General features: G+C 38.9%; 1 protein-coding gene across 6 annotated transcripts in view; it reads right to left on the reverse strand.

Moving 5' to 3' along the window:
- Window positions 1-379: 379 nt before the first annotated feature.
- The window catches only part of cdh23 (cadherin-related 23), a 494,731-nt gene continuing 469,886 nt past the window's right edge, over window positions 380-25,224 (reverse strand). For 4 of the 6 annotated variants that reach the window (XM_057848926.1, XM_057848925.1, XM_057848927.1 and 1 more), the window contains 15 exons: window positions 23,062-23,256; window positions 20,449-20,562; window positions 20,230-20,359; window positions 19,884-20,147; window positions 18,367-18,528; window positions 16,968-17,224; window positions 16,786-16,883; window positions 14,866-14,986; window positions 8,375-8,454; window positions 8,239-8,279; window positions 8,093-8,153; window positions 7,801-7,930; window positions 5,497-5,616; window positions 5,173-5,283; window positions 380-2,662 (listed from right to left, as the gene is read on the reverse strand). In XM_057848926.1, coding sequence (XP_057704909.1) covers window positions 2,327-2,662; window positions 5,173-5,283; window positions 5,497-5,616; window positions 7,801-7,930; window positions 8,093-8,153; window positions 8,239-8,279; window positions 8,375-8,454; window positions 14,866-14,986; window positions 16,786-16,883; window positions 16,968-17,224; window positions 18,367-18,528; window positions 19,884-20,147; window positions 20,230-20,359; window positions 20,449-20,562; window positions 23,062-23,256 — 2,220 coding nt within the window. In that variant the 3' untranslated portion in view covers window positions 380-2,326. The remainder of the gene's footprint in view (window positions 2,663-5,172; window positions 5,284-5,496; window positions 5,617-7,800; window positions 7,931-8,092; window positions 8,154-8,238; window positions 8,280-8,374; window positions 8,455-14,865; window positions 14,987-16,785; window positions 16,884-16,967; window positions 17,225-18,366; window positions 18,529-19,883; window positions 20,148-20,229; window positions 20,360-20,448; window positions 20,563-23,061; window positions 23,257-25,224) is intronic. The other 2 variants (XR_009064688.1, XM_057848928.1) reach the window with 2 other exon arrangements.

Genomic DNA, 25,224 nt, shown 5'->3' on the forward strand with positions numbered 1-25,224 from the left:
TAATAACAATCAAAATTCATGTTATGTGCTAATTATTTATAACTGTGACTGTTCCAGTTGTTTCATTTATTCCTAGTTATGCTATTTGGTGACACACTATTTGACAGTGGTGTCATAAAACTGTCATTACACAATCATAATCATGACATGACACTGTCACGAGCATTAGTGAATGTTTATAACCGATGTCATTCGTGTTACCCGGCAAATGATCTCACTTTTGAATGGATGCAAAAGATCCGAGCTGGATATAAATGGCGTTATTAACATAACTTGTCGAATGACACTTAATGACATCTGTTATAAGCATTGATTAATGCCCATGATAGTGTCATGTCATAATTATGACAATCTTATGACGCTGCTGTTAAATAAAGTGTTCCCAAATACCATAACTAGCAATTAATGACACAACTGGAACAGTAACTGAATAAAAAAATAGCACAGAACATGCATTTTGATTGGTGTTTACATTGTTGGCGCTGCAATGCATGCTAGGACGCATGTGTTACCTATTAACCCGAATAAATCAACAAAAAAGCCGCACTGGACTATAGACCCTACTCACGTGACGTCACAACCACGCCCCCGCGCCATATTGTCCGTCAACTCGTCGTGTTGACGCATTACCGCTACGTAAATTCATACCGCGGGGAAAGCGGCACAACGCCAACAAAGCGCACCAGGGTGTCCAAAACATTGACTTATTTCAACGAAACAAAGGAGGGTACACTTTTGTGTCCAGGGCTGCAGCTATCGATTATTTTGGTAGTCGATTAATCGATGAACTACTTTGTTCGAATAATCGAGTAATCGGATAAGAAACAAAAATTTTTAAAAATCTGAGCTGAGCCTCAAACGGTATAAAAAAATAAATAAATGAGGCTCTCTGTACAACAAAAGAACAATTGGCTAACTTACATTGTAAAAGTCCGCTAGCTTAAATGCTATAAAATGCTAACGTTGTTTGTTTTTACCATGCTCTTAACAAATGGTTCAAACACATATGCCCCCCAAAAACGGATAAATATACCTATAAACTAAATTATAAGTGCATTTAAAAAAAAAAACATGAGCTCAAACAAAAACTTATCTTATGTTGGTCTTAACAGGGAGCAGCTGGATTCAGCCACATGAAATGAGGCAGACTAGAGGGCAGTGTATCCACCTTATTCAATACAACTATAAATTAGGGCTGTCAAACGATTAAAATTTTTAATTGAGTTAATTACAGCTTAAAGATTAATTAATCGCAATTAAAACCATCTATAAAATATGCCATATTTTTCTGACCGTTTATTTTATATATATATATATTATATTATATAATCAGATAACACCGAGGCTTCCATGAATTGCTTTATAAATTGCACGACTAATTGAAATCATTGAGAATAGGGCTAAACAATGACGGACAATATGGCGGCTGGATACAGCGACACGTCATTTTGTGACGTTAGTGAGTAGGGTCTATAAGCCGCAGGATTCAAAATGAAGGAAAAAAGTAGCGGCTTACAGTCCGAAAATTACGGTATTTGTGAACCGCTCCGCTTGATGTGGGCGGCCCCCTACTTGAATACGAGGTGCAGTGCATGACCCATCAATACATTATGAAGTCTATGATTCAACCTGTTCAAGTAACCTGCCCTTTCACATCCTCGGTAACGGTAACGGCGTTGCAAAGAAGGAAAAAGTAATTCTTTGGAGTACTCACTACTGAAAAAACGCTGTTACAAACGCAGTTATACTCTTAACGCTGTTATTAACAACACTGCAAACGATTGACATTTATTTTTATATAAAATTTGCGTCTGATGGGCGGACAACTCCACAGGTCACATACACGAGTTTTACACTTGCAAATGAACTCAAAGTATGAAAAGGAGTTGGAATAGTCAGTCTTACATTGAAAGGCCATTCGCTGGTCTGAATGTGTGGAGCTGTGTGTGTTAAGTGTGCGTTTGTGTGAGTGGGTACGGCGAGGATGCAGCACCTTTCTAACGTCTCTCGTGAAACTTCTTGTCCTGTATGTCCTTTCGGTTCTTTGGATGAAACTTGTTGACGCCGAAAACATTTGTTTTTGCTGTGCTCTTGATCGGTTCCCCTTCGGATTTTGAAGGGGGGGACAAAAAAAAAAAGCTTTTACCATCCACTTACAGTCAACCAATCCAGTTGAGTGGTGGTCAAGCACACTCACGATTTGGTCCTTCTCGCTCTAATCTTCCCAGTACCTTCCCGACGAGGTCAACCTGGCGGTGTGGAGACACAAGCGCGCGCACACACACTCGAGTCACGATTGGGTTTAGACCAGCGAGGCCTCGGCTAGTCATAACTCGGTGATTTCCAAAGGGCTCTCCGATAGCTCGCCGTCCTTGTGGCGGTGCATCGGCGTCGACTTGGCCGACTCGGTCCGGGCGTTGCGTTCGGAGTAAAGCCCCCCGTCGGCGTTCAGCGCCTCGAGAGAACGCGCCAGAGCCCGCTGGTCGTCCTCTGGCAGGCTGTTGAGGTCAGAGGTCAGCAGGGTACCGGTGCTGCCGTGAACCACGTGCACGCCTTCGGGTCCCTTCAATTCCATGGGAAGCTTGTGTTTCAAGCGGAGGGTGCCGCGACCGCCGCCCAAGCTCAGGCGCTCGTCGTCGTCATCCAAATCACTCTGGATTAGCTGGGGACAAGGACAAGGGCATATTAAATAAGGTTCCGACTTGCAAACACATCCAGAGAAGTTGAAGGGAAGACACGGAACGGAAAAAACAATCAAGAGAAAAATCTGTTTGAACAAGAAAAGAGAAGCAGAGGTATCAAAACAATCACCCAGGGCTCCAACAACTAACCGATTAAAAGAGAGAGAGTTCACTGCTACACACAGGTTGGGTTGCTGAATCAGTACAGTAATACTAAGAAGTGCCGAGAGTTAGATGGTTTTTTGTGTTGTTAGATCCTATGTGAGTCAATGAAGCTAATTGTATTGTTGTATTCTTTGTTGATGAGACGTTACTACTTAGCACGGAGCGCTAAGCTAGTTAGCGATTATGCTAATCAGTGTCTGTATTGAGTTTTGGAGAAGCATGTTATCACTTGAGTTATTGTTAGATCGTAAAGTTGTCTCATTTGTTTTTAAAAAGAAACTACACACATAAACCCATTCCCAACAGTCTCCATTCAAACAGTAAATTGTCATACAAGAGAGTGTGCTTTGAAATTGGATTTTGGTTGAACATATGAAGAACAATTTGATCAAGAAAACAAATTCATTACAGTCTGCCTCTTCCTTATTTGATTTTGTTGTTCAATTCATATCAGTGTTTTGTCCACAAGATAAAAAAAAAAATCAGCAGCAAATTTTCTGAAATTTGAATGAATAGGACTAGGATTTTGTCTTATTTGTGTACTAAGAAATTATTTTGATGCCAAATGTTGTAAACATTAGCATTATGTAGCATTTAAGTAGCTGACTTTTGCTATGCAAATTAGCCAATTATTATATACATTAGCATTATATAGCATTTAAACTAGCGGACCTTTGGTATACAATTTAGCCAATTGTTGTAAACTTTAGCATTATATAGCATTTAAGCTAGCGGACTTTTGCTATAAAAGTTAGCCAATTGTTGTAAACATTAGCTTATTCATAGCATTTAGGCTAACGGACTTCTGCTATGCAGGTTAGCCAATTGTTGTAATATAAACATCAGTATTATATGGCACTTAAGCTAGCGGAGTTTTGCTATGCAAGTTAGCCAATTGTTGTAAACATTAGCATTATATAGCATTTAAGACGGCGGACTTTTGCTATGTATGTTAGCCAATTGCTTTGTAAACGGTAGCATTATATAGCATTTAAGCTAGCAAACATTTGCTATGCAAGTTAACCAATTGTTGTAAACATTAGCATTGTACAGCATTTAAGCTAGCGGACTTTTGCGATGCAAGCTGGCCAATTGTTGTAAACATTAGCATTATTTAGCATTTAAACTAATAGACTTTTGCTATGCAAGTTAGCCAATTGTTGTAAACATTAGAATTATATAGCATTTAAGATAGCAGAATTTTGTTGTGCAAGTTAGCCAATTGTTGTAAAAAGTAACATTACATAGAATTTATGCTAGTGGACTTTTGTGATGCAAGTCGGCCAATTGTTGTAAACATTAGCATTATTTAGCATTTAAGCTAACGCACTTTAGCATTGCAAGTTAGCCAATTGTTGTAAACATTAGCATTATATAGCATTAAAGATAGCAAGCTTTTGTTATGCAAGTTAGCCAATGTTGTAAAAATTAGCAAATTGTGGTGACCTTTTATTGTTTGACATTCACCCACGGAAGTTGTGTGTACGTTTGGCCGAGCGCGTTACCGACTACGTCACAGTCACGTGACAGATACTTAAAAGCCGTGCGAGTTCCGGCTGAGTGCAGAGTTCACGAGAGTTCACAGAGAGCAGCAGTGGAATGAGCAGCTGGACACAGCAACACGAGCTAACAAGACTCTCAACATTTCAACCGCTACAAAATATATAGCATTTAAGCCAGTGGACTTTTGCTATGCAAGTTCGCCAATTGTTGTAAACATTAGCATTATATAGGATTTAAGCTAGTGGACTTTTGCTATTCAAGTTAGCCAATTGTTGTAAACATCAGCTTATTCATAGCATTTAAGCTAACGGACTTCTGCTATGCAGGTTAGCCAATTGCAATAATGTAACAATTGGCGTTAGATTGCTCGTTCCTGAAAGAAAATAATCAGATTACAATATGACAACACTGTTTAAACAGTAACTGTCCATAGTTGGTGAATTCATGACGGGTGAGTGTTTTGTTAATAAAGAAAAAAAGTTAGCCTGACTTAGTCTGCTTACTAAAGGGTTGCTAAATTCATTTGTTAAATCCCGTAGGCGCCTCAATATATTTTAATCAAATACTCATTGTTTTTTATTTCAAAAAACTGAGCCCGACCGACCGATTTATTGATCAACTTACCCGTTGAAATGTAAATTACTGCTGTAGTTGGATTTCACTTGCAAGCACTGTACCACATCCAACATCGACAGTTAACACAATTTCAGATAGAACTAAGTGAGCAACACTTGTATCGCCAATTCAAACAAGGTATGAGAAAAAGTTGTTTTAGAGGGACAGTCAAAGGAGGCAGCGGCACACCAAAGTCAACCGAGCCCACCTCAGTGACTGATGAGTTTTCTGCCTGGTTGGTGCTTTCAGTGACGAGTCTGGCTGCAAATAGTTTTTTCAGTCTCAGGTAGTCGTCCAGGACCACTTTAAGCAGGGAACCCTGACAGGATTGTAGTTAGGATCAAACTTTTGAAGCACACGCATTGTCAGAGAGGTTGACTATGAATCATCCAGACCAGGAATGATTAGCTACCGTGCCTTTTTTTGCTTAAGATTCACTTTTATTTCTGACAACTTCTGATGTTTTAGTTTCTTCTTGGATGAAACAGACAAGAAATTTGAGACTGGACAGATAGAACATTTCTTGTCTCACCTTGATAGGACCTTCCCTCATGATCTGGCCCAGTTTAGCAATATTGTCGTACTCCTGAATGGCGGCTCTCAAATAACGATCATCATCAGGTTTCGCTTGAGGCTCACGTCCAAATGTTCCCTGAAAAAAATCACGTGTGAGTGATTTGCTATGTTATAGCAGCTAGGAGAATTGTAAATACGTTAACATTCGTAGCATTTAAGCTAGTGTACTTTTGTTCGGTAAATTAGGCAAATTTAATCGTGAATTGAGTACGTCGTAAGACTCGTAACCCGGGGACTACATTTACTTTATTGTATTTTGTTTCATGATGGAGGATACACTGCCCTCTGGTGGCACCGTTGGGTCTGACTGGACTGTCGCATCATGACTGAGGAGCAGACTCTCATCTGACATGGATAGACGACAGCTGCGCTCTGGTTTGGCCCACATATGGCTGTAAGTTGTTTCAGCTAATATATGTTTGTGTATGCATTTGTAATGAAGTTTACAGCTACAGTTTGTGGAGTTATGTGTGAGTGATTTGCTATGCCATAGCAGCTATGAGAATTGTAAATACTATAGCATTTAAGCTAGCGCACTGTTGTTAGGTAAATTAGGCTAATTTATTCTACTACAGTTACATATTAATAAGACTAGATGGACGTTTGAACACCAATTGTTTTGTGTCAAGTGTTTTATTGTTAAAATGCATTTCATTTTGAACTTAAAGGCAGAGTTATGCTACTGCGGCAGACATGCGCCGTCAAGGCAGACCCGATTTACGACCCTCCGCCGTAGCCGTGTTCCTTCACAATTTTCTGACTTTGCGTCGCAATGGATAAAATTAGTGTAGCTTTGGCTTGAAATATTTACCCAAAATGAACAACAAATGCCCATTTTATGCTTTTAACAAAGAATCTACACTGTTTTACGTTCAAATCTATAGAAATTGTGTGATTTAAGCATTTATTTACAAGAATTTTCAACTTAAAAAGCTTTTTGTTTTGTGATGGCGGCCATGGTGGATTAAACAATGTCGTACATTTGGCTTGAAACATTTACGTAAAGTGAACAATAACTTCCCGTTTTTTGCTTTTAACCAAGAATCTAGACTGTTTTACATTCATATCTATAGAAATTGCACCTTTTCAGCATTTATTTACAAGAATTTTCAACTTAAAAAGCTCTTTGTTTTGTGATGGCCACCATGTTGGATTTTGTAAAAAAAAAAAAAAAAAGTAAATTGCTATTTCTGGCAAAAACCTATATGATATGTTAAATATTGATATTGATCCTGAAAATATAGGTGATTATCTCTGCCTTTGGTGATTTTTGTGCATCTAGCATAAAATCTGCGAATTTTATCGCCATCTAAGTTTTATTATACCATGGACACGGGGCCGATAAATAAGTGGGGCCTGCATTGTTATCGAGGTCGTCAAAGCTGACCGAGTGGAATCACAAAGAGCTTTTTTCGTTGAAAATTCTTGTGGAAAAAATGCTTAAATGCCTAAATTCTTTATAAATATGGACGTGAAACAGTCTCGATTCTGGGTTTAAAGCAATAAAAAACCCAGTGCATTTAGCATTTATTTTATATAAATATGTCGAAGTACAATGCTAGTCTGTTAGTAAATGTAGCTAGCTGCTGCTTTATGTAAACAGAGCTTTTCCGGTGAAAATTCTTGTGAATAAATGCTTAAATCCCCGAATTCTTTATAGATATATACGTAAAACAGTCTTGATTCTTGGTTAAAAGCAAAAATAACCATGCAGTTAGCATTTATTTTACGTAAATATGTCAAAGTACAAAGCTAGTCTGTTAGTGAATGTAGCTAGCTAGCAACCGCCTGATGTAAACAGAGCTTTTCCGGTTAAAATTCTTGTGAATAAATGCTTAAATCCCCGAATTCTTTAAAGATATGGATGTAAAACATACTCAATTTTTGGTTAAAAGCAAAAAAACCATGCCATTAGCATTTATTTTGCGTAAATATTGCGAACTACGATGCCAATGCAGTCGCTGCTAATTTCTCCCATTGATTTTTTTCACGTTTTGAAATGCATGCATGGTACGAAAATATAATATTGACCTTGAACTCCTGAGACAATCCGTCCTGTTTGTGTGCAGTAAAGTACAGCTTTTGTAATTTTTCAACAGAAATCCGGCGTTAGATCGCTACCTGCGTGTTTGTGAATAGCTCCTCCTGATGTGGGCGGCCCCCTACTTGAATGCGAGGCTCAGTGCATGACCGATCTGACCCGTCAATACCATTATGAAGTCTATGGATACACTTTATGAACATAGCATAATGTACTAACATGAGTGCGTGCGGGGCTATTCCACAGGTCCGTGATTTCACTCAGGTTTTCAGGCAGGTCGTCCTCATGGTCTGCCTGAGCGGCCAGTTCCAGATTATGACAGAATGGGTCAAGCCATACCGGATTAGCTCTGCAGAGAGATTACAAGTCAAATGACCAGGAAAATACCGTAGAATAACCTCATTTAATTCTGTTTAGTACACGTGACCTTACATCTAAACTTTCTAGTAATGCGGTATGTTTGGAAACATGTATCTAATATGTGTTTAAAACCGTCATGTTCTAGACTCACCCTTCAAATGAGTATTTGTTGGTGTTGGGCATGTCCAGAATATCCATTAAACCCTGGTTCCCTGCAGGGCGGAGGAAAGATCATGCTTCAAAACTCTTTGCTTAGTAACCATTTAGAAACGGCTGTATGCGGCTCAAGAGACAAACCTGTTGATCCAGCAACGATAGCTTTAAGCTTCCTCTGATGCCTGTACCGGTAAGAAAAACGTCACTAGTCAGATAGTTGATCGTGGCATGATTTTAAGACAGATTTTATGAATGATGGACATGCTAAAACACTTACACTCGGCGATAATGCCAGTTCATTGAGACAAACAATATTCCTGCCAGGCACAGCAGCACAGCCAGAATAATGATGACCAGCTGTGACACAGACAAAATAGATTATTTTTTTTGTTTAACACTTAGAGGACACTCATGTAACTGCCATTGACATCGCTAGACGTCCAATCCATTTTGACTGGGAGGGGCGAATAAAATGGGTTGGGCATCGATCATCATCAATGCAATACAAGTTGAAAACTACACTGGTATGAAAAAGTATCTGAACCTTTTGGAATTTCTCACATTTCAGCATAAAATCACCATCAAATGTGATCGGATCTTTGTCAAAATCACACAAATGAAAGTACAGTGTCTGCTTTAACTAAAACCACCCAAACGTTTATAGGTTTCCATATTTTAATGAGGATAGCATACCAACAATGACTGAAGGGGGAAAAATAAGTCCGTGAACACTCTGCCTAAGGAGACTTAAAAAGCAACTGAAACCAATTTTTACCAAACATTTTAAGTCACGTGTGTGACCAATCACTGATGAGTGGTTTAAAGCTACCCTGCCCATTGTAAAACACACACCTGGTAAGAAATGTCTTGATGAGAAATATTATCTGATGTGCATCATGGCTCGGTCAAAAGAGCTGTCTGAAGACCTGCAATCAAGGATTGTTGATTTGTATAAAGCTGGGAAAGGATGCAAAACCATCTCTAAAAGTCTGGATGTTCATCAATTGACAGTCAGAGGAGTTGTCTACAAATGGAAAGAATTTGGCACTGTTGCTTCTCTCCAAAAGAGTGGCCGTCCACCAAAGATGACGCCAAGAGTTCAGCGCAGAATACTCAGAGGTAAAAAAGGAACCCTAGCGTGTCTTCTAAAGACTGGCACAGTCCAATATATCTGTGCACACATCAACTATATGTAAAACTATGGCCAAGAATGGTGTTAATGGGAGGACTCCACGGAGGAAGTCACTGCTGTCTAAAAAAACCCAAAACATTGTTGGTCGTTTAATGTTCGCAAAAAGGCACTTGGACACTCCACAGACGTTTTGGCAAAATATTTTGTGGACTGATGAAACCAAAATTGAATTGTTTAGGAGTAACACACAACATCATGTGTAGAGGAAAAATGAAACAGCTCACCAACATCAACACCTCATCCCCACCGTGAAGCATGGTGGAGAGAGCATTATGATTTGGGGCTGTTTTGCAACTTGCAATAATTAATGGAAGAATGAATTCCAAAGTTTATCAGGATTTTTTGCAGGAAAACCAGAGGCCGTCTGTCAGATAGTTGACACTAAAAAGCAGATGGATGCTGCTACAAGAACACAGAAGTAAATCAACTTTAGAATGGTTTTAGAGGAACGAAATACACGTTCTGGAGTGGCCAAGTCAAAGTCCAGACTTGAACCCTATAGAGATGCTGTGGCATGTCCAAAAGACAGCGATTCATGCCAGCCATCCCAGGAGTCTGACTGAACTATAGCAGTTTTGCAAGACTGATCTGGAGCTACTAGGAAGCGTCTGGTTAAAGTTATTGCCCTCAAAGGGGGGACGACAAAATATTAAATGTGATGGTTCACTTACTTATTTTTCCCCCCTTCTGCCATTGTTTGCATACTATTCTCATTAAAATAGAAAAGCTATAAAAGTTTGGGTGGTTTTAGTTAAAGCAGACACTGTTTTTTCATCTGTGTGATTTTGACAAAGATCAGATCATATTTGATGGTGGTTTTATGCAGAAATGTGAGAAATTGCAAAAGGTTCAGATACGTCTTTATACCACTGTATGAACGGTGGTACCTCTACATACGAATTCAATTTGTTCCAGTACCTGGGTTGTTAGTCTAATGGTCGTATGGTGAGCGGGATTTTCCGCAGGCCGCATTCGTGTCGCAGGTCCCGGGTGTTCATGTAGCTATGCTGCCGCTGTGTTATGGAAGGTAAGTTCTTTCTATCCCTGCATTTTCATGTGTCCAGTGCTCCAGAAATGCTAAAGCTAAAATCTTACGCATGACTTGTTGTCTTTGATATTGTTATTACGATCATGATTGTATAGTTTACCTCCTTCTCCTTGCAAGCTTTTCAACGAATTCGAGTGTGTTCTCTCCTTGTTTTTTGCAACGTGTATAAACGTCCTCCAGAGGACTTGATTCGATTAAATGGTCCTTCGAGCCGGATATTGAATATAATGAGAATTATTAAAATGTTTCTTATATATTTGCTTTAATCAATTGCTGCTCACAATGAAGAGATGCTTTGCTTATTATTGCTCACAATGGCAAGGCAAATGTATTTGTATAGCACAATTCAACGTGCTTTACATCACACAAAGATCCACGAGCAGAGATAAAAATGATTCGTAAAAATCCCATTCAAAAGAAAGTTAAAACAAAGAAAAATGAAACAGGAAATTACACACACACACACACACACACAAAAATTAAATCACCAATAGAATTATTTGAAATCAGAAATGGAAATAAACCAGAAAATGAATAAAAACCAAATAGGTTGGAGTTTGAAATATATAGAGAGTTACAGTGGTATGAAATTTTTGAAATAAAATAATGAAATAAAAATAGGGAGCAACAAGAGAGAGTGTCAACCTTAAAAGGACGGGGAGCTGAGCGGGTGACACCTCCATTAATTTGTTTGGCAACATGTACAGTGGTATGAAAACGTATCAACCTTTTGAAAATGTTACACATTTCTGCATAAAATCACAATCACATGTGATCTGATCTTTGTCAAAATCACACAGATGTAAAAACAGTGTCTGCTGTCACTAAAACCACCCAAACATTTATAGGTTTTCAGATTTTAATAAGGATAGTATGCAAACAATGATAGAAGGGGGAAAAATAAGTATGTTAACCATCACATTTAATATTTTGTCCTCCCCTTTGGCAGCAATAACTTCAACCAGACGCTTCCTGTAGCTGCTGATCAGTCTGGCACATTGATCAGGACTAATCTTGGCCCATTTTCCCTACAAAACTGCTGTAGTTCAGTCAGATTCCTGGGATGTCTGGCATGAATCGCTGTCAATTTTGAATTCATTCTTCCATTAATGATTGCAAGTTGTCCAGGCCCTGTGGTAGCAAAACATGAATGCTCCCCTCCACCATGCTTCATGGTGGGGATGAGGTGTTGATGTTGGTGAGCTGTTCCATTTTTCCTCCACACATGACATTTTGTGTTACTCCCAAACAATTGAACTTTGGTTTCATCAGTCCACAAAATATTTTGCCAAAAATGTGGAGTGTCCAAGTGCCTTTTTGCGAACATTAAACAATTTTTTTTTTAGACAGCAGTGGCTTCCTCCATGGAGTCCTCCCATGAACACCATTCTTGGCTATCTTTTTAGATATAGTTGATGTGTGCACAGAGATATTGGGCTGTGCCAGGGATTTCTGTAAGTCTTTAGCCGATATTCTAAGGTTATTTTTTTACCTCTGAGTATTCTGCGCTGAACTCTTAGCGTCATCTTTGGTGGACGGCCACTTCTTGGAAGAGAAGAAACAGTTCCAAACTCTCTCCATTTGTAGACAACATCTCTGACTGTTGATTGATGATCATCCAGACTTTTAGAGATGGTTTTGTATCCTTTCGCATCAACAATCCTTGATCCCAGGTCTTTAAACAGCTCTTTTGACTGAGCTATGATGCACAGACATCAGCCAATGCTTCTCATCAAGACAAATCTTACCGGGTGTTTGTTTTATATTGGGCAAGGAAGTTTTAAACCACTCATCAGTGATTGGGCACACACCTGACTTAAAATGTTTATAAAAATTGGTTTCAATTCAATTGCCTTTAAGTCTCCTTAGGCAGAAGGTTCACTTACTTATTTTTTCCCCCTTCTGTCATTGTTTGCATGCCATCCTAATTAAAATATGAAAACCTGAAAATGTTTGGATGGTTTTAGTTAGAGCAGACACTGTTTTTCCATCTGTGTGATTTTTGACAAGGAACAGATCACATTTGATGGTGATTTTATGCAGAAAGGTGAGAAATTGCAAAAGGTACAGAAACTTTTTCATTCCACTGTACATGTAGCCAAACAAATTCATTGAAGTGTCACTCGCTCAGCTCCCCATCATTTTAAGGTTGACACTCTCTCTTGATGCTACTTGTTGCTTTCTATTTTTATTTGAAATTGCCTTTCAAGATGACATGTCTGTTCTTTGCATTGGATTTTATCCAATAAATTTCCCCCCAAAATGCGACTTGTGCAACCTATGTATGTTTTTTTCCTCTTCATTGCGCATTTTATGTCTGGTGCGACTTATAGTCCGAAAAATACGGGAATGACACTTTTATTTATTCATTCATTCATTCATTTTCCATGCCGCTTTTTCCTCACGAGGGTCGCGGAGTTATTTCCTATTTTAATTTCTTCATGACACATTTAATTATTTACCTAAAGATGTACCATATTGGCCCGAATATGAGACGGCCCTGATTATAAGACGAACCCCTCTTTTTCAAGACTCAAGTTTGAAAAAAAGACTTTTTGAACACAAAATTAATTTTTATACGGAAAATAATTACAATACATCCGAAACAAATAATTATAACAATATATTTGAGAGAAAAAGCATGTTATTTTGCCTCATTCAAATCTTAATATCTGAACGAGGGCTGTCAAATTTATCACATTAACGGGTGATAATTAAATTTTTTAATTGCATTGGCGCCCTTTTTCTTATATACAGTGCTAAGAGACAACATTCAGTGCAGCCATGCTTATAATTGACATCTCTCACACAATAAATATAAATAGTATGGGAATCGACGTGGGGAAGAATGGTAAGAGTTGATCTTTTTCTTAGCACCATGTGTTGCACACAACGCAGAGAAGATATAGCATTTGCGGGCACCACACACAGTCATGGTTGCAAACATGCATGCATGGTTGCACCCATCATGCATTTGGGCAGAAGTTAAATCGCTACAGTATCATTTACTGAAAGCTCAACAAATACACTAGATGGCAATATTTAGTCACAATATACAAATTCACATTTATCCTTTAAGAATTACAAGTCTTTCTATCCGTGGATCCCTTTCACAGAAAGAATGTTAATAATGTTAATGCCATCTTGTTAATTTATTGTTATAATAAACAAATACAGTACTTATGTACAGTATGTTAAATGTATGTATCTGTCTTGTCTTATCTTTCCATTCCAACAATAATTTACAGAAAAATATGGCATATTTTAGAGATGGTTTGAATTGCGATTAATTACGATTAATCAATTTTTAAGATGCGATTCACTCGATTAAAAATTTTAATCGTTTGACAGCTCTAATCTGAACATTTAAATATGTCAACTAAAGTGCAATCACATTTGTAAATGAATGGCTTTCTGGTTTTTGAAATGTAAATAAACCAATCCATTGTGTTAAAAGAACAAAATTTCAATAACGGCATTAACCATCAAAGTGAAGTCTAACTGTAACTGTAGTCTTGAAACAAATCTGAATAAGGAAAAACATTGCGATAAAATAATGCAAACTGGTTGAACTTGAGAGTAGCTGAGATCTGTCATGACAGAACATCGCTTCAATGATATCCGGCGCCATCTAGCGTCGTGAATTGGTATAACGTCTAGACCGCGTATATAAGACGACCCCCACTTTTTCAGTCTTATTTCAATGCAAAAAACACCGTCTTATATTCGGGCCAATACGGTACTAGTATTTATATATTTCATTCTGTCTGATTTGGTCCTCCATACAAATAATTTTATTTTTTTTAATAAATGATTGTCCACTGTCCCTGAAAGGGTTAATACTAGGGCTATCAAAATGATCGCGTTAATGGACGGTAATTCATGTTTTTAATTGATCACGTTAAAATATTTGACGCAATTAATGCACATGCCCCGCTCAAACAGATTAAAATGACAGCACAGTGCAATGTCCACTTGTTACTTGTGTTTTTTGGAGTTTTTTTGCCCTCTGCTGGCACTTGGGTGCGACTGATTTTATGGGCTTTAGCACCCATGAGCATTGTGTAATTATTGTCATCAACAATGGCGGGCTACTAGTTTATTTTTGATTGAAAATTTTGCAAATTTTAATAAAACGAAAACATTAAGAGGGGTTTTAATATAAAATTTCTATAACTTGTACTAACATTTATCTTTTAAGAACTACAAGTCTTTCTATCCATGGATCGCTTTAACAGAATGTTAATAATGTTAATGCCATCTTGTTGATTTATTGTTATAATAAACAATTATAGTACTTATGTACAGTATGTTGAATGTATATATCCGTCTTGTGTCTTATCTTTCCATTCCAAAAATAATTTACAGAAAAATATTGCATATTTTATAGATGGTTTGAATTGCGATTAATTACGATTAATTCATTTTTTAAGCTGTAATTAACTCGATTAAAAATTGTAATCCTTTGACAGCCCTAATTAATACCACAAAAACATAGCACAATCCTTTTCTGAAGGGGCCGGCAGACCTGCAGCGTGGTGATGTCATCGGGCAACTTGTCACCGACGGCGGGCTGAACATCTACCACGTTGTATTTCCGAAACAAATTTCTCAGCTGCTCCTTGTTTTCATCGATCAACTGGATCACTCTGAGATTGAGAGAGCACAATGAGTCATTGTGGTCCAGTGGGAGTACGACAAGAAACAAGAATCAGGAATAGAACGGAGCAGAACTAGAAAAAGAACAGAACTAGAACAAAACTGCATTAAAGTAGACCCAAAATAGCACTAGTACTAGAACAGAATCGAAAGCTTTCCTGGAATCAATGATGCAGATACTGCAGAGGTGTGAAGAGCAACTACTGCCACTGTTTATAGGCGCTAATCCATCATGTTTAAAAAAAACAACAAAACAAACAAACAAAAAAAAAACATACAAAATGAACATAAAAAAAAGAAAGATAATGGTAGTCCCCAGGTTACGAATTCCTGTAAATCTTGTTATTATATACGGCTTTGAACTGATCTGATTTGAACTGTTGTCGTCCAGCATGTCTCTTAGCATGCATTGCAGCTCTACAGATGTAAATAACAATGGAAATTCATGTTCTGTGCTAATAATTTCTTCAGTTACTGTTCCATTTGTTTCATCAACTGCTAGTTATGGTATTTGGGAACACCTTATTTGACAGCGACATCCTTGGACTGTCAGAAGACCTGTAGAAATATATTTCCATTTATTCACAATAATCACACGTGGAAAATGCCACTTACTTTTCTAACATATTCACACAGGCCACGTTTGTCTTCTTACCAGCGTATGTAATTTGATCAGGGCGGGGGGTTGTACACTCCAAGCAAGAGACCCTCCCCAGTGAGAGGCGAGGAAAAAGTGTAGGAGCTGAGAGGCGGGAGGCACTTTTTTCTTTGTCTCCTGGTACCAGTAATGTCTTTGTCACGGACCCGACAGAGGAGGACCACAAATGCGTCACGTTTTCAACAATTTATTGACAGGACCAGCAGGGCAGGTGTAATGATGGCAGCAGTACAGACAAGGGCTTTCCAAAAGCAAAAGGCAGGTCGAGTTACCAGGGCAGGAGAGAAGGCAGCAGTCGGGCATGTTCAGATTCGGCAACGAGAGTCAGATTCAGAGAGCTAGGCAGGCAGGTAACAAGCAGGCTTCGCAGACGGTCTGACAGAGTGGAAGTGAAAATCTGGGCTTTAAATACACAGGTTGACTGCTGAATGCAGCATTGCTATTGGCTGGGCTGTGAGTAGGTGAATTGAGGACAGGTGGGGATAATTGAAGGCAATTAGGCAATGCTGCAGCAGGGAATGAGGCCATGACAGTCTTGTCTTTTCTGTTTGTCTTTAAGTGTAAATTTTTTGTTCCTTTTTATTCCCGAATTCTGTTTCATCATCTCCTGTTCGTTATAAGAATAAAACAATCTGTAACAAGGAAAAATAGACTCTTTTCCTTCAGACCAAATGAATCACCATGAGGCTTTGAACCAATTGGCTGCAAAGCTTTAAGAAGCTTCATTTGGTAATCATTGCTCCCTTTGGGGGGACAGTCAACCTCTGCCGCCACCTGCTGTCAACACTGTTGTCATCCAACATGTCTCCTAGCATACACTGCAGCATTACAGATGTAAATAACAGACTAAAATCATGTTCTGTGCTAATTACTTCTTCAGTTACTGTTCCAGTTGTTTCATTAATTGCTCATTATGGTATCTGGTAACACTTTATTTGAAAGTGGCATCCTAAGACTGTCATAAGACCATCATAATTATGACATGACACTTCCATGAGTATTAATAAATGCTTATGACACACATCTTGAGACGCTTGCGTAAATCGAGTACGTCATAACCCAGGGACTACCTGTAAATCTTGATATTATATACGGCTTTGAACTGAAAGACTTGTTGAGTTTGGAATTCACCTTTCAACATCTTGGATGGTGTTGCTTTGATTGTTGACTACGTGGATCAACATGTCCGTCTGGGCATAATTAACTCTGCCCTTCTTGTCCACATGAAACTGGGCCAAAACAAAATAAAGGCATGAAATATTTACACGTACACTTTTAACACTATATCGGTCCAAATAAAAATAAAAGCTCACCTGTATGTCATCCAGGTTGACAATAGCTCCAGTGATGTTGGAAAGCAAGTTAATGAAATCATCTCGATTTTCACGCACCAAATCGGGAATTTCATTGAAAACTATCTTGACCCTCTGGTCGTCCCGCAGGATATAGATATTGACGTTAGTGGTGGTGCTGTGTCCCGCCAAGTCGCACGCCAAAATTTCTAGCTGAAAATACCCGGGATCGTACGCCGTGAAGAGGTCATAGGTGCGAATGATACCATCTGTCAAACCTGTGGATATCATAATTTAATCAGTTGATGGGGAGGGGAGAAGGGGGAACACTACATTTCATGCATTTGACTTGTAATTGATGGTAGCTTTGCAAATCAACAGCAAGTGACCCCGAAATTGCCCAAACCAAGAGGGAGTGACCCAATATTTACAGGAAGTGAACCCGAAATGCCACCAAATATAAAATTTTCATAAAGTTTTTACATGCTAAACTGTTGAAAGAATCTGACCTTTTAGCCAGATTGCCGGAATCACGCCAGTCGAACTGCTGGAACTACGCTAGCGCAATTCCAACGACCCAGGCAGGCGCAACTCCCCAATAACCTGGCCAAGAGGCCTAACTCCGCGCATTCACCTTAGTCTTCATCCCTTGTTCTGACTCAATTTTAAAAGCTGGAAAAAGGCTTCGAAACACAAGTGGAATATTTATTCCAAGTCCACAGCAATCATACAGCACAGAGAGACCCCGACGAGGAAGCAAACTGGATCCAGGGTCACCATATCACAAGTGAACAAAAGATCAAAGAAAACTTATAACGATTAGCTAAACATTCAGTTTGTTTGTTTAGGTGATGAAGGAATCTGACCTATTAGCCCGATTGCCGGTATCACACCAGCTGAACCGCCGGAACCGCGCTAGTGCAATTCCAACGACCCGGGCCGGCAGCACAACAACAACCCGGCCAAAAGGCCAAACTCGCGCATTCACCTTAGTCTTAATAACTTGTTCTGACTCAATTTTAAAAGCTGGAAAAAGGCTTTGAAACACAAGTTGACCATTTATTCCAATTCTACAGCAGTCAGACAGCAATGCAAAACAGCAAATAGACCCAGACGAGGAGGAAAGCTGGCTTAAGGGTCATCATATCACTAGTCAACAAAAGATATCGCAGAAAAATAACCACGATTAGTTAAACATTCAGTCTTTTAAAGGCTCTGGTGAGGCAGGCTGTGGTCCGAAAGAAGGGCGTTGTTTAGGATTATTGTCTGTTGTGGATTGGACCGGAGAATTTGGGCGTTACTGTTGTCAGGGCAACGAGAGTTAAGGATTTTGCCATCCTCAGCGCCACGTGACTCGTGGGTTCCTCTGTATCGCAAAGCTACCATCAATGAGTGCATGTGTGTGCCTTAGGAGACTCACCAATAATGAAAATACTCCCGACATCCTCACTTCCGTTGCTTTGAGATGGGAAGTAACGAATTGTAACAATGTGATACTGCACCAAGCTGTTGTTACCGATGTCGTTATCTATTGCCACGACTTTAATGAGTTCAGAGCCCACTTTGGCATTAGCAGCCACTCCTGCAAGCAAACAAGAAATGGATTGTGTTTTGACAGTTGACCATAAAGTGCATACTGGTACAAACAAGAATTGAATTGAATTGAATTTTAATTTTCGGACTATAAGGCACACCCGACCATTAGCCGCCACCCACCAAATTTGACACGAAAACAAGCATTTGTTCATAGCTAAACTGCACTGGATTATAAGCCGCAACTGTCCTCAATGTATTATGGAATATTTACACCAAACGATATTAACTGGAAACACTTTATTTGACAGTGGCTTCATAAGACTGCTTTAAGACCAAATGAACCACCATGAAGCTTTGAACCAATTGGCTGCAAGGCTTCATTGCTTCAAAAAGCTTCATTTGGCCATCACTGCTCCCTTGGGGAGGACAGTCAACCTCCGCTGCCACCTGCTGTCAATACTGTTGTCTTTTAACATGTTACTAGCATGCATTGCAATGCTACAGATGTACAGTAAATAACATACACAATTCATGTTTTGTGCTAATTATTTCTTCAGTTACTGTTCCAGTTGTTTCATTAATTGCTAGTTATGGTATTTGGTCACACTGTATTCGAGAGCGGCATCCTAAGACTGTCATAAGACCAAATGAACCACTATGATGCTTTGAATCAATTGGGTGCGACGCTTCATTTGGCCATCACTGCTCCCTTGTGATAGATAGTCAACCTCTGCTGCCACCTGCTGTCAATACTGTTGTCGTCCAACATGTCTTCTAGCATGCATTGCAGCGATACAGATGTTTAAATAACATACAAAAGTCATGTTCTGTGCTAATTATTTTTTCAGTTACTGTTTTTTTTTTTTTTGGTAACACTTTATTTGACAGCGGCATCCTAAGACTGTCATAAGACCAAATGAACCACTATGATGCTTTGAATCAATTGGCTGCAAAGCTTCATTTGGCCATCACTGCTCCCTTGCGGTAGACAGTCAACCTCTGCTGCCACCTGCTGTCAACACTGTTGTCGCCCAACATGTCTCCTAGCACGCATTGCAACATACAGGTTTCCATAACATACAAAATTCATGTTCTGTGCAAAATAATTTCTTCAGTTACTGTTCTATTTGTTTCATTAATTGCCAATTATGGTATTTGGGAACACTTTATTTGACAGTGGCGCCATAAGACTGTCATAAGACCATCATGATTATGACATGACACTGCCATGAGCATTGATAAATGTTTATGACACACATCGTATGACGCCGCTGTCAAATAAACTGTTACCTAATAACCCAAATAAATCAACAAATAAGCCGCTCTGCACTATAAACCGTAGGATTCAATATGAGGGAAAAAGTAGCGGCTTATAGTATGCAAATTAGGGTAAATAAATACCTGCTGTGTACTCTGCCTTGGCAAATCGCGGCTTCTGGTCATTGATGTCTTCCAGTTCAATCCGCACCTCCAAGAGACTGGGATCTCGAGCGGGGTCCAAGGCTCTGGCCCGTGAAGCCCTTTGACCCCTGGAAGGACTCCAGCTCTTGTTACTAGAAGCCTTGATGATGATGGAATAGACCGGATTCTCCTCACGATCCAGTTCCTTGTACAACTTTAGCTCTCCGTCTAGACCCAAGCCGAAGTTTCCATCGCTGTTTCCCCCTTTTAGGAGGGTATGGAAAGACGTGTGATTTGTGTGTCATTAAGCAACAGATAGAGGAAAGAGAGAGAAGGGCAGGATCACCTGCAATAAAGTAGTAAACAATAGCATTGGAGCCTTCATCAGCATCCACAGCTCTGGTCACGTTTCCCACCACTGTACCAGGAGGGGAGTGTTCGGGCACTGACAGTTTCTGGTAAGGCAAGCTACCAGGCTGAAGTAATAATTGATCAAAAGGTTCATATAAATCCACATTAAGATGTTGGCCATTACTTTTAAGACAAATGATTTCTTTATACTTACTGGTGGTTTGAGAAAAACTGGCTCGTTGTCATCAATATCTAACAGTGCCACCTGTAGAGGTTGTGTGGTTTCATAAGGCACTGGATGGCCCATGTCACGGGCCACAATGATAAGCTGTAAAAAGTATTAACATTTACAAACCTAATTATGTCATTCCAGTGTTCAGTTTAAACAAGCCACATAAAAAAAATACTACCACAAGTAAGTACAGTAAGTAAGTTTATCCTCTGGATCAACGCTAACAGTTAGCTAAAGAACTACCCAACTTCTACTTCTGAGAAAAATGCTAACATGATAAAGATTTGCAACTCTTTTAACTGCAACCTTGTTACTATAACTATAGACTTCATAATGATATTGACGGGACAAGGGACACGGGGCCGATTAATAGGGGGCCTGCATTGTTGGCGTGGCCGTCAAAGCTGACCGAGCGGAATCCGAGACAAAGACATTTTGTCGTTGAAAATTCTTGTGAATAAATGCTTAAATCCCTGAACATTTTTATAGATATTGACGCGAAATGGTCTCGATTCTTGGTTAAAAGCAAAAAAACCCCCTGCAGTTAGCATTTAATTTACGCAAATATATCGAAGTAGGATGCTAATCTGTTAGTCAATGTGGCGGCCGCCATTTGTAAACAGAGCTTTTCTGGTTAAAATTTTTCTGAATAAATGCTTAAATCCCTGAATTTTTATAGATATTGACACAAAACAATCTCGGTTCTAGGTTAAAAGCAAAAAAAAAAACGTAACGTTACTATTCCTTTTACGCAAATATGTCAGAGTACGATGCTAGTCTGTTGGTCAATGTGGCGGCCGCCATATGTAAACAGAGCTTTCCTGGTTAAAATTCTTCAGTTATTCGCAGTCGGTCGCAGGGACACATGCAGCAATCCAACGCCTGATTTACGTGAAAGAAGTACGAAAGCTGTACCACATTAACTAAAAGACTAGCATAGTGCTTCGACATATTTACGTAAAATAAATGCTGCACGTTTTTTGTTGTTGTTGTTGCTTTTAACCAAGAATTGAGACTGTTTACATCCATATCTATAAAGAATTCAAGGATTTAAGCATTTATTCATAAGAATTTTCACCGGTAAAGCTCTGTTTACATATGGCGGCCGCCACATTGACTAACAGACTAGCATCTTACTTAGAGATATTTATGTAAAATAAATGCTAACTGCACGTTTTTTGTTTTTTTTTTTGCTTTTAACCAAGTATCGAGACAGTTTTATATCCATATCTATCAAGAATTCAGGGATTTAAGCATTTATTCATAAGAATTTTCACCAGAAAAGCTCTGTTTACATATGGCGGCCGCCACATTGACTAACACTAGCATCGTACTTAGACATATTTACGTAAAATAAATGCTAACTGCACGTTTTTTTTTTTTTTTTTTGCTTTTAACCAAGTATTGAGACTGTTTTATATCCATATCTATAAAGAATTCAAGGATTTAAGCATTTATTCATAAGAATTTTCACCGGTAAAGCTCTGTTTACATATGGCGGCCGCCACATTGACTAACAGACTAGCATCTTACTTAGAGATATTTATGTAAAATAAATGCTAACTGCACGTTTTTTTTTTTTTTTTTTTGCTTTTAACCAAGTATCGAGACAGTTTTATATCCATATCTATCAAGAATTAAGGGATTTAAGCATTTATTCATAAGAATTTTCACCAGAAAAGCTCTGTTTACATATGGCGGCCGCCACATTGACTAACACTAGCATCGTACTTAGACATATTTACGTAAAATAAATGCTAACTGCACGTTTTTTTTTTTTTTTTTTTGCTTTTAACCAAGTATTGAGACTGTTTTATATCCATATCTATCAAGAATTCAGGGATTTAAGCATTTATTCACAAGAATTTTCACCGGAAAAGCCCTGTTTAAATCAGGCGGACGCTAGCTACGTTCACTAACAGACTAGCATTGTACTTTGACATATTTACATAAAAGAAATACTAACTGCACGTTTTTTTTTTTGTTTTTTTTTTTGTTTGCAATGCAGGTCCCTTATTTATCGGCCCTGCGCCCTGTGTCCCGTTAACACATTATTAAGTCTATGAGTAAAGTTTTTGGCTAGTCCACCAACCTCTGGTTGTGCCCACAACATGCACCCAAGCCTGTTACCTTAACCTTATTATTATGGTGGAAGGAGAACAAAAATATGTTGTACCGTAAGTAAGTACAACCAATAAGTACAGTAAGTAAGTAAGTAAGTTGATTCTCTGGATCAACGCCAACAGCTAGAAAGCTAAAAAGCTACCAAACTTCTACTCCTGAGAAAAAAGCTAAAATGATCCAGATTTGCAACTTTATTACCTGCAACCCTGTTACTATTAGTATAAAGTACAGTAGAAATTATACAGTATTTACATTACAGAATTTTATCATTTATCTGTAAACTAAGATAATAATAACACTTCCTTTGATAATTAAACACCTATCATTGATGAACATGTCACAGAAAACTGAGAAAAGTAAATGCTTATTTAGACTTTTGAGGGCAAAATAACCTCCAATTCTGGAATGACCCATAAATACACATTGAAGTATCGACACACTATTTTTGTCTCAAACGTGATGTTTACTCACACTGTGGAGGGACTGCTTCTCTCTGTCTAGTTTGACTGTAGTTGTAATGACTCCAGAAGTGGCGTCAATATGGAAGTTTTCCCAGTCTCTGTTTCCTGCTCCTGTTTGCAGGAAGCCATAGCGCACTTCTCCATTCACGCCCTCATCTGAGTCGGTAGCGTACACTTCATACACTGGCAGGCCTGGAGGTTGCTCCTAAGTGGATGCATAAAAAAACCCAAACAAATAACAATTTACAATGTAGAAACATATTTATGAAGAATGCTAGCATTGGTGTTCCGGTGATGAAGACATCTGACCTTTTAGCCAGATTGCTAGAATCACGCCAGCTGAACCTCAGTAGCACAATTCAAACGACCCGGGCCGGCAGTAAACAGACAACCCGGCCAAAAGGCCATACTCCAACCCTTTGTACTAACTCCATTTTAAAGGCTTCGAAACACAAGTTGACAATTTATTCCAACTTGAGAGCTATCAGACAGCAAGGCAAAACAGAAAATAGACCCAGACGAGGAGGAAAGCTGGCTCCAGGGTCACTATATAAAAACTCAACAAAACATTCCGAAGAAAAATGACAATGATTAGTTAAACATTCAGTTTTTTAAAGGCTCTGGTGAGGCGGGCTGTGGTCCGGAAGAAAGGTGTGTTTGGGCGTTGTTTAGGATTATTGTCTATTATGGATTGGACAGGAGAATTCGGGCGTTCCATCCAGCTTTTTCCACCAACTAAACGCCCCCCCCCAGAACCACTCAATGAAGTTCCGCGAGTGAATTACGTAAATACCACCACAATACAACAATTATCTATACATCGGTCAGGAAATTACAGCGCCCCTAAAGGGACATCGACAGAAATAAAATACATTAAAACAATCGAGAACCAATCAACAAACCAGAAACTATCTAGTGAACATTAGCACTTTATAGCATTTAAGCTAACAGGCTTTTGCTATGCAAGTTAGCCAATTTTTGTCAACATTAGCATGATATAGCATTTAAGCAATTGGACTTTTGCTATGCAAGTCAGCCAATTACAACAACTGGCTAACTTGCATAGCAAAAGTCCACTAGCTTACATGCTATAAAATGCTAATGTTTACCAGAGAGTTGCTGGTGCGCACTAGAAACAATCTGGTGAGTACGAGAAACTTCATTCTACAATACATTGATTTTTGGCAGTGGTATAATATAACAAAGTAAAAGTACTTTGTTATTGTACTTAAGTATATTTTTGTCTATCTGTACTTTACTTGAGTACTAATATGAAGTTGTACTTTTACTTCACTACATTTTACAGCAGGTACCTGGACTTTTTACTCGACTACTTTTCAAATTGTTGCCTGAGTAACAAGTTACTTTTTTTTTTTTGTTTTTTGATAATTTTGTTTTCATGCCTCTGGCGTGAAGGGAATAGTATCTTTTCTCGTATTTACTGTTTGACTGTATTACTCGGACACACCCAATATAAAATAAATCGCAATTATAAAATAGTTTAAGGAAAACAAGCTGAATATATTTGATATAGGGTAAGTGATACATGACACGATACATGAAGCCAAACGTGTGCATCATGCAACTGACTATGAAAGACTGACGTTGATGTGGCAAGACATCTACAAGCCCACGTCTGCACCACCAACTCTTGCAATCATTTCTTCCAGACAGTCCAAAACAGATGGCGGGACATCTTGTCTTGACAAGGAAAAGCCGATACGGAGGGACCCGTGACCAAGAAGTGAACTCTCAGCACTCACAGTGCGCTGAGGTGGCAAAATCCACAACACTCGTTGCCCTGACAACAGTAACTCCCGAATCCTCCTGTCTAATCCACAAACAGACAATAATCCTAAACATCGCCCAAACACACCCTTCTTCTGCCCACAGCCCGTCCTGCGAGAGCCTTCAAAAGACTGAATGTTTAACTAATTGTTGTCATTTTTCTCGGGAACCTTTGATTGACTCGTGATATGGTGAACTTGGAACGAGTCTGCCTCCTCGCCTGAGTCTGTTTAGCCTTGCCGTTTTATCGCTGTCAACCTGAATAAATTGTCATCTTGTGCTTCGAAGACTTTTTCCAGCTTCCAGCCAAGGTGAACGTGCAGAGTTTGGCCTTTTGGCTGGGTTGTCGAGTTAGTGGAAAAGATATTGACCAATAAAAACCACC

Source organism: Corythoichthys intestinalis, chromosome 10 (assembly GCF_030265065.1).
Source record: "Corythoichthys intestinalis isolate RoL2023-P3 chromosome 10, ASM3026506v1, whole genome shotgun sequence".
NCBI lineage: Eukaryota > Metazoa > Chordata > Actinopteri > Syngnathiformes > Syngnathidae > Corythoichthys > Corythoichthys intestinalis.